This window comes from Sinohyriopsis cumingii, unplaced genomic scaffold (genome assembly GCF_028554795.1).
Source record: "Sinohyriopsis cumingii isolate HCF-2022 unplaced genomic scaffold, ASM2855479v2 utg000349l, whole genome shotgun sequence".
Lineage (NCBI taxonomy): Eukaryota > Metazoa > Mollusca > Bivalvia > Unionida > Unionidae > Sinohyriopsis > Sinohyriopsis cumingii.
The window spans coordinates 690,083-702,310 of NW_028315889.1; the positions used below are offsets into that span (position 1 = coordinate 690,083).

At 34.7% G+C, this 12,228-nt stretch overlaps 1 protein-coding gene across 1 annotated transcript in view; it reads left to right on the forward strand.

Moving 5' to 3' along the window:
* Nucleotides 1-1,185: 1,185 nt before the first annotated feature.
* The window catches only part of LOC149774304 (serine/threonine-protein kinase TBK1-like), a 72,949-nt gene continuing 61,906 nt past the window's right edge, over nucleotides 1,186-12,228 (forward strand). Inside the window, exons 1-5 of the mRNA XM_089945443.1 lie at nucleotides 1,186-1,366; nucleotides 5,839-5,967; nucleotides 6,986-7,112; nucleotides 10,853-10,943; nucleotides 12,033-12,123. Of these exons, the coding sequence (XP_089801569.1) occupies nucleotides 1,271-1,366; nucleotides 5,839-5,967; nucleotides 6,986-7,112; nucleotides 10,853-10,943; nucleotides 12,033-12,123 (534 nt within the window). The 5' untranslated portion in view covers nucleotides 1,186-1,270. The remainder of the gene's footprint in view (nucleotides 1,367-5,838; nucleotides 5,968-6,985; nucleotides 7,113-10,852; nucleotides 10,944-12,032; nucleotides 12,124-12,228) is intronic.

Consider the following 12,228-nt stretch of genomic DNA (forward strand, 5'->3'; position numbering starts at 1 on the left):
CTGGACAACAGGCAGTATTGGTAGCCCTTAGAAGGGCTGTTTTAGCAGAAGTTCCCCGTTTTTCTTATGCTTCTCAACATTTCTCCACAGTCCTTTTTCCTCTCAAGTAATTTCGGGGATATGGTAGCTGTGTAGTGTAAAATTGTAGTTAGCTGCTTCTAGTAGTGCTAGACTGGGTAGTTCTTGTAGGCCTCTTAATGAATTGTGTAAGGATTCTGACACATTAGTGCTGCTCGCTATTCATTTATTTTTGTTTTTATTTATGTTAGATGTTTCATGCGCGCGTTGCACGCTTATTTGTGTCCGACTGAGGCAAGGGAGGTAGTGACCAGGTAGGCAGGCGACCATCTGCAGGCAGGAGTCCGCTCATTCCGGGGTACTGGTCTAAATGGATGTACTTGCACGAATTTCGAATTTTAGTTATTGTGTCTGAAATTGTTCTAAAGATGAGCTAGGTTGCATTGGATGGAAAATTCTGTGCTGATTTAATGTTAGTATGAAAAAACAAAAACACAAACAGCATAAAAATATAAAATTTAAAAAATACGGACTAGTGAAGACATCAAATAAAGAGCTTAAAAAATACGGATGTTTAATTTCTCAAATCACATTAATAATAACACAGATACATCAATAATAACATTGGTGTATATAACAAAGATCAAACGGGCAGTTGGAACAAACAAGTGGACACAACGCATTGAGTAAGCAAATATGTGTGGGAAATTATCGGCTGGTAAGTCGATTTAATAATTGTCATTGACGAGACGGCCAAAGGTTAACAGTTAAACAAACAGCATATTAACGACATAGCCGTGTAGGCAAACTGATGCCCTTGTATATTGTCTATTGTCGACTTAAATAGGACCCATTGCATACATGTACAATGGTAACGATACGACGAAGGAATGACTTGTATTCGTGGTTGTTATGATAATTACGGACTGGGGCGAGCAATATTTCGATTTCTGGTTTACCGTAATTCTAGTTAAGTAAATTATTTAAAAAAATAAAAAGTATGTTTTATTGTATTCCTTTATATATGTAACCAGACGGGTTTTGTGTGGTTTATGAGTTGTTTAGGGTGTTTTGAAGGTTTTGGGTTGTTGGGGGTAGTTTGGGGTGTTTCGATTGATCCCAATCGGAATATCCTCTTGCTTTTCTGTACAAAAAGGTAGAGGTAACTCGATTATTTCTAGTTGGAAAAGGGATGGGGAGAAAATGAACTTTATTTAAATAGGTGTTCTAAATTTAATTTCACCGGACTGTAATGGCAAATCTAAGTGGAACAGAAGACCATGTTTTTACAAAGGACGATGTTATCGGAAAGGGTGCGACATGTGAGGTTTACAGAGGCATACACAAAGTAAGTTTCTTACATTGTGGCAACTTTCACTTTAAGTTTATGTCAACTTTATGCATTGTATGAACTTCTCTTGTAAAAATGTATCACCTCAGTATACCACACATGAAGCCAACTGGCGAGGTGGTTTGCCTATTTTCACTAAAATACTCCTCAAACATACAAGCAGGCCACAGGCACTTGATTCTGGGGTAAACTTAGCTACGATGTCGTAACCTCAACTTGATTTGTTGTGGTACGAGTAAGGGTTCTAATATTAGTACTAGGGTAAACTCACATTAGTTTACCCCTGAATCAAGTGCCTTTGAAGCAGGCCAGTTTCCTTCATCTGGTAATTTCGGGTGATCCTACTTTCGTTTGAGTGAAAATTTGTTCCATATGGCGTAACCACACATTAACTGAACTTACTTCATCAGGTCTTTTGAAAGATCCATGGACTTCTGGACTTATAATGTATCATACCACTTTGACTTATAACTTGAGCCTTGTACTTTACTTCAGCTACATAAACATCAATATGCTATCCTTTAATTTGGAATGAATGTGATGTATAATTATGCCATATAACTACAGTCTTGTGCACATTTAATACAGGTAGATACCTTACTTGAATTTATGTAAAGATCAGGTTTTGGGGGAATACCCAAGGACTTACTGAACTTGTATTGATGTAGCTTTTGTATCTTGATGTAGAACTAGAGTCTTCTGCACATTTAATACAAGTACGAACTTCATTTATGATATTCTTTGGTAGCTGTCTTCCACATGCTGATAATTTCCTAAGGGATTTCAACTCAGGGTTATCTTATTTTAATTTGACTTTTATTGTTCATGTAGAGGTGTGACTGGAGTTTAGTTTTATGCTATATATATTTTTTAAACACCCAAAGTTTAACCAGCCATTTTGATTTTTTTAAATTGTAAAGGCCAAAATAATAAAAATATAAGACTATTTCTTTTGGTTCGTTTTCTTACCTTTTAAATTTATTTTCACTGGTTAGTCCTAAATAGTGACAATTAAAATGTATTTTCCGTTACCAGATTTATTTTCCAATGCTAAATGGATCTGTGCCTCTTTAGGGTACTAAAAGTTGATATCAATTAGGGATGAAAACCTGTGCAGCCTATCAATATGATTCATGATATACAGCCAACGATGATATATTATACGTACACATATGATACATTATACATACACATATGATACATTATACATACACTCATGAACATTATGCTTTTTCCACCTTTAAATGTAGGTGATAACTTTTTTGATGGTGTTGACATAATGGTTGTACATTACAGACATATATAGATTTAAGCATCTATTTATGTGTCTTTTGCATCCATTACAAGATAAAAAAAAGGTTGTTCCAAACATAAACTGATTTTTTCTGTGACTTCTAATCAGCATTTTAGGCCATATTAGACTGCTTCATCAAATGCAGGACATTCTGGCTACCATGCCCTTTGTTTTGCAAGAAAAATCTCACCTAGAACAAGTCAGAAATGGGAATGGAGACGAATTTTTTTAAAAATCTTATTACATTTTGCTTCCTGCGGATGGAGAAATCTGCCAAGGCCACAGGTACTTGTTTTGGTTTGGCAAGGGAAATTATTGACAACAACTACTAAATTTGCACAAGGTGTCAAACTCTTATGGTTTTAAATCTTCCCCCTTGCTGATTATGTGCTAATTGTATTTATCCCATTAGCTTGTGCAGTCATTTGTTAAATATCTTAACATAAAAAGAGAAAATATAAATTTCTTCCTGATGTACAATTTAAATACTTCACAGATCAATTAATAACCACTTTTTGCATGAAGTTTTTCTATTCCTTGTCACTACTTCCTGTTTTTCACACTTGGAATAAGCTACATTACATTTTGATTGGACCATAACAAACAATATACACCTATGAGAATTCATTGTCATTTATTTCACTGCATGGCACACTGATAATATAGCTTTAAAATTTGACCAAAGTAGACAAGACAAGAATCAACAAGGAAACTGCGTAAAATGGTCAATAAATCAGGAGTAAAGTACTTAATTCTGGAACAGTTGAAATGAGTCATGCTGAACATGCTGCTGGCATAAAATAATTGTGTGGACTTGATGAGAGGGGACTGTATTAATTATAAACTGCATCACTTTGGGTTATTTTGTAGAAGGCGAGTGGGTGTTGTCAATAGTCTTTTTCTTTTTTAATAACAAAAAAATGAGTGCCTGTGCCACCAACAACTTTCTCATATAAATTCTCAATTTAAAGAATAACAAGGTAAATGGCTAATAATTATTTATGACTGCTGATGCTTAAAATAACTTGCATGCGGTAAGTATAATTTTGTATTGATTCTCCACCTCTTGTATCAGTATGTGTATCAATATGGCAAAAGTATCAATGCATTGATATATCGATGAATTGTTTCACCCTTTATATCAGTAGACTGATATTAAAATATGATAATGTGCATATGTATGATAGAGACTCTTCACAAAAGGATATTTTTGTAAGCAAACAGTTTAATCAGCTGAATAGATGTCACCTCTGATTAGAGAATACACATATTTATTCTCATTTATGTTTGAAGTCTAAATTAAAACTGCACTTGTCAAGTCAGGCTAACATCATATCTTTAAGGTCAAAGTCAGCTTCAGTTTTCATTTCCATCACACTTTTATTTCTCAACATGTATAAAAAGTTAAACATTGAAGAAAAAATGAGCATAGATGTTGAACACTTTAAAATTAAAATAAAAAACGTAAAAAAACGCATTTTTTTCTCAATAAATAATAATTTTAAAAAATTCAGTAGTTTTTAGGCAACACAAAAATCAATATTTTACTTATTTACACATACATACCGGTTTTAAATTTTCAGTGATACAAATATGAACAAATGTCAAAAGTTTTAAACCGTAGTCCAGATATCATTGAAATTTTTTTCACTCAATGTCGTTATCACCATCTGACTGATCTGACCATGTCTGGCCTACACTACCAGATATCAGCACTATGTTGTAGCATGTTTATGTAAAGTATTGTAGGCTAGCATCATAGATTCATTATTGATCGATATTTGTTATCTAGAGTATGACATAGGACCGCCTGTATGGCCGATGATAAAAAAAATGAATGTATCAAATATAAAAAATGCAAAAAAATAACACACAGGATTCCCAAATGAATGCACTTTTTGTAACATTTGCCATATATATCTGCATATTCATGGTTTTCTTGAGAACAGTTGGCAGTTAACAATCCCTTTTCTACCACACAAAAGATGATGTTTTCATGATTTTAGAAAAACAAGTTGATGATTGTTTACAGTAACACTTCCTATCAGCACTAAAAAAATTTGTATTGAGGTCACCATTTGATAAAAGTAATACATGTGGAAAACATACGTTAGTAGTGCAAAGGGACAGAAGATAAGTTTATTTGCTTGAAAGTGAAAATACAGTTACCGGTAAGTCAAATGGGACTTACTGATTCATTCATTAAAGTCATGAAATTGAAGAAACAAAAGTCATACAAAATTAAAGGGCATGTACCAATGTCACAGCCAGTATAAGCCAGTATAAACCAGAGTAATGAGAATGTTGTGAATCTTACTATGCATGTCCACATGACATGAAATTCTGCAGTACTTTATATGCAGAGTGAAAATGACTAATGTGTTTGCACAAGTAAAACTGTTATTGACATCAGATAGGAATTGTGCAAAGGAGTCTTGGAGATGGTACCAGAGCAATCTGCATTGCGAAATAAATGAACTGGGAACCTTCCAAATTAAAATACTTGAACAAATTATTTGGTTTTTTTGGTTCTCAATAGAATATCAGTGTGGTAGACATTGTCACTGTCCAAGGCCCTGCTTTCTTAAACATCTTAACTTTGCTTACAACCTTATATTTTACATGTCGATTATTCGTCACCTACAGTTTACAAATATGTTCCTGGGAAAAAACTTTGATTTAATTGAAGCTGGCTATGATATGTTGGTTACTTAACATTTAGATACTGACTTCATATTGAACTTACCCATAATTTTAACAGAATTGTAAGTACCATATACTTGCTTATAAGTACTGTCCAGTTGAGACAACATAGACCCTGATATGTTGTCATATAATGTGCTGGCAGTTCAGTGTCCTTGCTGTTTCTTCAAGACAAACTGTATAGATCCAGATCTGCTGATGCACCATGCAATCTGTGTCTGTGCAATTTGCAGTTGGACTTGATTTTGAAGCTGGCAGCAATAATACTTAATACATGAGAACATATGTACCTATGTACCTACACACACTGACTCTGCCACCTTCTATTTGTATATTTAAATACTTCCCTATGATCTATTTATATATTTAAATACTTCACTATGATGGTTGCTGACTATGTCATCAAATGCTGTACTGGTATACAACTTTTGTAGTTGAATTTTTTTAATTAAACTTGTCTCTGTATTTGTAGAAAACGGGAGAGACACATGCCTTGAAGATCTTTGAACATAGGATGGGCCATGCATCCACAAGGGAAATTCAAGCACTTAACCGTCTACAGCATCCCAATATTGTCAAGTTCCTTGGAGAGGAAACTGAGGTAGGTATACAAAGCCATGATTCTTACTTGTGCCACATTCAGAAACTTCATTTGCAGCTCAATACAGTTTATCTTGATATTACTAATACATAAATTATTGACACAATGTTACTAATTTGTAAACTGCATTATTCATTCAGATTGTGTTTTGATATATATCATTTTATAATTATCACTCTGCCCCACCGCCACATAGGTCGAAGACAATGTTTAGCTCCCTTTAGCTAAAAGTAGTATCTGTGAGGGCTGGATTTGTGAGATAGTAGTAGTTCTCATTAGGTATTATGACTGGGTAAGTATTCTTGAAGAAACATATTTTACTAGGAAAAATTGGTGTCCTGTAGGCCATTAGTATAGACCCATGTCACCTAAGTCATTAGTATAGACCCATGTCACCTAAGTCATTAGTATAGACCCATGTCACCTAAGTCATTAGTATAGACCCATGTCACCTAAGTCATTAGTATAGACCCATGTCACCTAAGTCATTAATATAGACCTATGTCATCTAAGTCATTAGTATAGACCTATGTCACCTAAGTCATTAGTATAGACCCATGTCACCTAAGTCATTAGTATAGACCCATGTCACCTAAGTCATTAGTATAGACCCATGTCACCTAAGTCATTAGTATAGACCCATGTCACCTAAGTCATTAGTATAGACCCATGTCACCTAAGTCATTAGTATAGACCTATGTCACCTAAGTCATTAATATAGACCTATGTCATCTAAGTCATTAGTATAGACCTATGTCACCTAAGTCATTAGTATAGACCCATGTCACCTAAGTCATTAGTATAGACCTATGTCACCTAAGTCATTAGTATAGACCTATCTCACCTAAGTCATTAGTATAGACCCATGTCACCTAAGTCATTAGTATAGACCTATGGCAGCTAAGTCATTAGTATAGACCTATGGCAGCTAAGTCATTGGTATATACATATGTCTTATAAGTCATTAGTAGGGACCTATATCACCTAAGTCATTATTATTTATCATTGTGCATTTCAGTTGCAGTCTAAGAGATTGGTGGCAGTTATGGAGTTCTGTGAGAAGAGTTTGTATAGTGTTCTGTGTGAACCAGAAAATGTGTATGGCCTACCAGAAGAAGAATTTTATATATTTTTCAGACATATCGGTATTTATTTCTTGTTATATTAGTATTTTATGCACTAATATTGTAAGTACTTAAGCATAAAATTGTAGACTAAAAATTTCTCCAATGCTGTTACAGTATTACCAGTTTTGTTACAGTATTGCCAGTTCTGTTGCAGTATTGCCAGTGCTGTTACAGTATTGCCTAGTGTTGTTACAGGATTGCTGATGGGCAAGTGACTGGAAACTTGAGCTTGTCCCAGGAGTCAGGAGAGTTGATTTACAGCTCACTGTAATATGTTTTGACAGCAATTTCTCTTACTTCTGATGATTGTTATCTGCCATGAATTTTGGTCTACAGTTTATATTGAGATGTTTAATTAATAAAAATGCTTGCCAATTGAAGCAGAATCATACTAGGACAAAATCTTCCCTTTCCTTTTCCCATCCTCTGTTTGGAAGAAATCAAACCAACTCAAATCGGTTTTAGACAGACATACATTAATCAGTTGAAGTACACAAAGTATTATAGTGGTATATGAAGAACATGCCTAGTTACGCTTGTAATGACAAAATAAACATAATCAGATAAAACAGGTAAAATCAATACAGCAGTAAACTCAGTTATATTTTGTTCAGAGACAGATAACACTCTTTTTGGTATTTAATCAGCAGACATATTTTACTTTTAAACAGTTATTCCATATTTATTATGCACACGTACCTTTATGCATGCACACATTAATCCCATGGTCTGCTTGGTCATCAGTGAAAATGGTGCAACTCGAACATCCAATATGGCTACCACAACAGCAATTTTGAAAGTCTCTATTACTGCTCCAGTGAATGGATGGTCATCTCAACATGGGATTTTTCACTAAAAGACTTCTTATTATGTCTGGTTGATCCTAAATGAAAATGATGTTGCTCAGACATTCAGTATTGCCACCAGGGTGGCCATCTTGAAAATCATCTTGTTCTCTGAAGAAAGGAAAAGTCATTATGACATAATGGTTCTCACCAAAAGAGTTATTACAATGTCTTGTTTAACTGCTCAGGTGGCCTAGTAGTTGGAGCGTCCGCCTCAGATGCTGAATGTCATGGGGTCGATCTCTGGCCAAGTCATATCAGAGACTTACAAAAATGGTACTAACAGCTGCCTTATCATCTAAAGAGTTCTTTTGGTATCTGGTTAGTCCAAAATGAAAATGAAATTGACCCTCAATATAGCTACCATTGTGGCTTTCTTTAAATTATTTTCTCAACTTCTAAACAGATAGTTATATCAACATGGGGTTTACACTGATAGATTTCTTAAGATACCTAGATGATTCTAAGTGAAATTGGTGCCAATCGTATATCTAATATGGCTGCTATAAGTACTGTCTTGAAAACCTTGTGGTCACTCCTCTCTCGGAATGGGTTATCTTATTGACTTGGGGTTTTCATTCAAAGACTTTTAATGATGTCTACTTGGTTCAAAATAAAAAATATTGAGAGTATGACATCCACTGTGTCCACGGGAGCAGCCAATATGAAAAAATTTTATCACAGAAAAATAACAGATAGTTTCAACACTCAGCATTAAAAAGGAAGAAAAGGTCATACATGTATCTTGAATTCCTGGAAATTATTCTTGCCCAGTTGAGTATCAGTCCCTTTGAGTGACTTTTATTACTTTTTGCTAGACCTTCAATTATCCTAAATATGGGGAAATTTAATAGCTCATTTGACAAAAATTTAAAATAAAAATGCTTTTAAAGCTTTAGTGTTAAGTGTTTCCCCAAGGTGTGCAAGACTGAGAATGAGAAATCCCCTTGGTGTCAGAACAGGGAGTCAGACTTAGTAAAAAGCAAACCTTGGTGTAAGAACTGAGGGACAAATTAAAAATGTGGGTGCCTCTCACACACCGATGAAAGCACTGGTGTTGATGCAGATACTGTTGGAAAGGATGACCATGTTGGTAGAATACATGAAAGTGGAAGTTTCTCAAGCTACTAACCCTGTCTCCTATATTATATTTTTGAGGTTCAAAATCTTAAACATGACCCCTATACCCTTCCAGAAAATGGCCATTTTTGCTCAGAACTAAATATATGTATCATTTTAAAACATTTTATTCTCAAATTTGTGAGCTATTGCCCAGTATCCATTGTATCACAAAAAAAAATCACCCACAATTAGGCTGTTGTTTTTACTGCTTGTTGGAGGCATTAGGTACAGAGTACCCTAAGTTTGCCCAAGTGTCCCGTTGACTGTATCATTGATGTGAGGAAAGAAATGCACACACCAATAACATTTACATTTTCATACAGAATCCTTTTACTTCTGTATAACAATATTCAGCACAAGGACCTGGATGAAGAATTTATGCAGTAATTTGCACAGGATTTTAAATTTGAAAAAAAAATGTATTTTAGAACATTTGGCATAAATATAACTTTTTAAAAAGTCAGCTGTTTGAACTTGAGTAAAAATAAAATCTTTTTTACTACAGTGATCCAGAGTATATGTTTAATTAACTCTAAATTGGCCTGCATAGAAAGTTGGTCCATCCTTTTTTTCTAATATTTTATCTCTATAAACAGAAGTATTTTCTTATTTCTTCCACACCTTTTTAAAACTATGTTCCAGTAAGGAAATGTAAATTGTAGTCACTGTATAACTTGTTACTGTAGCATTTTCTTAAAATGAGATGGCTCGACTAATACCATTATCTTATCAGATATGACCAAAGTAATTTAGATACTGAAGAAAAAAGTTTGTTTCTGATTACATTTCCCAACATGTTATTTTGGTCAGTATAATATAGACATGTATTTTATATAGGAAATTGAGAGAAAAGATACACAAGAGCAAAGTCTCTACAATGTGAACTATTACTTTAAAATTATATATCAAGGTACAATTCAATGATTATTATCCTGTACAAATCATTTTTCACCTTTATTTGTGTCTTATGATATTTTGGATTCTCACTTTTATAGTTGATTTTGATTTTATAGCATTAGAAACAAAGATGTATAGTGAGTCATGTTTTTTGCTTTATTTTCACTGCTGAAGTCGCATAAACTTCTGACCAGTCAGAGGTGATCTCCCTAGGCACAAGGATTTTCAAACCCCTTATCAATGACCCTAATTTGGTTTCCAGTCCAGTTTTACCTGTGTCTTTGTACTGGTTTTTGTGATCAGTCATGTCCATTTATCTATCCACTTGTCTGTCCATCAGTTTTCCTTTTAACAAGATCTTCATCTAAACCAAGTGAGGGATCATATTTGGCATGTTCTTTTAATGGAATGAATAGATGACAGGGAAAGATTTTAGATCATGGCTGTGGCCCTAACGGAGGAGGGTTAGAGGGTGGGAGTGGAATGCATCCAGAGAAGAGTAGGATTAGAGGGTGGGGGTTGGGTCCAGCCACACAGGAGTAGGTTTAGAGGGTGGGAGTGGGGTGCAGACAAAGAAAAGTAGGATTAAAGGGCGCGGGTGGAGTGCAGCTAGAGAGGAGTAGGTTTAGAGGGTGGGGGTGGGATGCAGCACCAGAAGATTAAGAGGAATGGGTATGCATCCCCCAAGGAGGAGGATTATAGGGATGGGGTGGGGATAAAGATACGATTGTAACTTAAACAACATGTACATATATTGAGAAAGGCTGATCTGATGATATTATATATATGGAGAAAAGGTCCAAAGTAATCATTTTGATGAGTAATAAAACATGCATGTGTTTGTGATAGCATTATTTTTTTTTGTTTTAAATAATTTTTAAAATATCTTCCTAGTGGAGGGCATGAAACACCTCCGTCAGCATGGATTTCTTCACCGAGACATCAAACCTGGGAATATCCTTGTGGCTTTTGAAGAAGATGGCAGGTATGTAGTTTACTTTCATTCTGCAAATTTATTTATTCTTTCTATATCTATTTCCTCTGTAGGCTTATGGATATAGAATAGGCTTATTTTGCCCTCCAGCACATCACAAGACGTGATCAATGGATGCAGCCTTTTTCCCATGATGAAGTTCTCATTTGAAAGATCTTATGTTTTATTTCCCCAAACTGTGAATTTGTATTTTAAGAATTGTACACCTTCTTATCCTGTCTGTGTTATGCATGCCTTTTTGGATGCCTAACCATTACATAGTTGCTTGTTATCCTGTTTGATTGTAAGTGGACACCTCCCACTCCTCTTCATGACTATCAGTGACAACATTTAACTGTGACCTGCTTGTAAGCCAAGGTGAAGAATTGTTATTTAAAAGATCCATTAACCCATCTTTACAAAACAAATCCAGACTGGTCTGATTAACAGTATCCCATAATATGTTTATTCCGAAACATCTTAGTGAGTGTGAAGTCCACATGTTTATGATCTACAGTATCCTATAAATGTCATTTTCTAGGGCTCTGTAAGTGACACTTTGATCATTCACTGTGAAATCATTTAAAATTTTGCCACAACTAAGAGGCATCATTTCTGTGACATGATCACTGGGAGTGAAAAGTTAAAACATGCATGCTCAGTTTATTAAGTATATTACTTCTCACTGAACAAGTGTCAGATTCACGACTTGATCAAATGATTGTGAACTGAGAAAACAGAGCAGGTGATGTTAATGGATTAAGGTCATATGTGGACAGAAAGTTGTTAAATTGCTCAAAACATGGCACCCACATTTCACTGAATATAGAACTATTGTATATACTTGGGTACTGAACATGGATCCCATTCATGGGATCATCAAATGGAAAAAACAAAGTTGGTGCTACCTTAAGCTGAGGGCTTATCACCCCTCATGTGCTGACATATGACATAGGAATTAACACTTGGATATTAGGTCTGGTGTATGAAAAAAATGAATAATGAATATAAATCAGATTAACACCTTAATTGCATTAACCACAAATAGTGTTTATACATCAAATGCAAAGTATAATGCAAATATGGGTTATTCTTTTCCAGCTCAGTATACAAGTTGTCAGATTTTGGAACAGCTAAACCTGTGATGGAGACAGAGGCATTCCAGTCTCTTGTAGGCACTGAGGAGTACCTGGTTAGTTCTAACTCTTGGGCATACTAATTTGCATTTAGGAAATTAGTTTTATATTTCCTATAAATTACTTACTTTTCTCATTGCATCAGTAGATTATTTCATGCA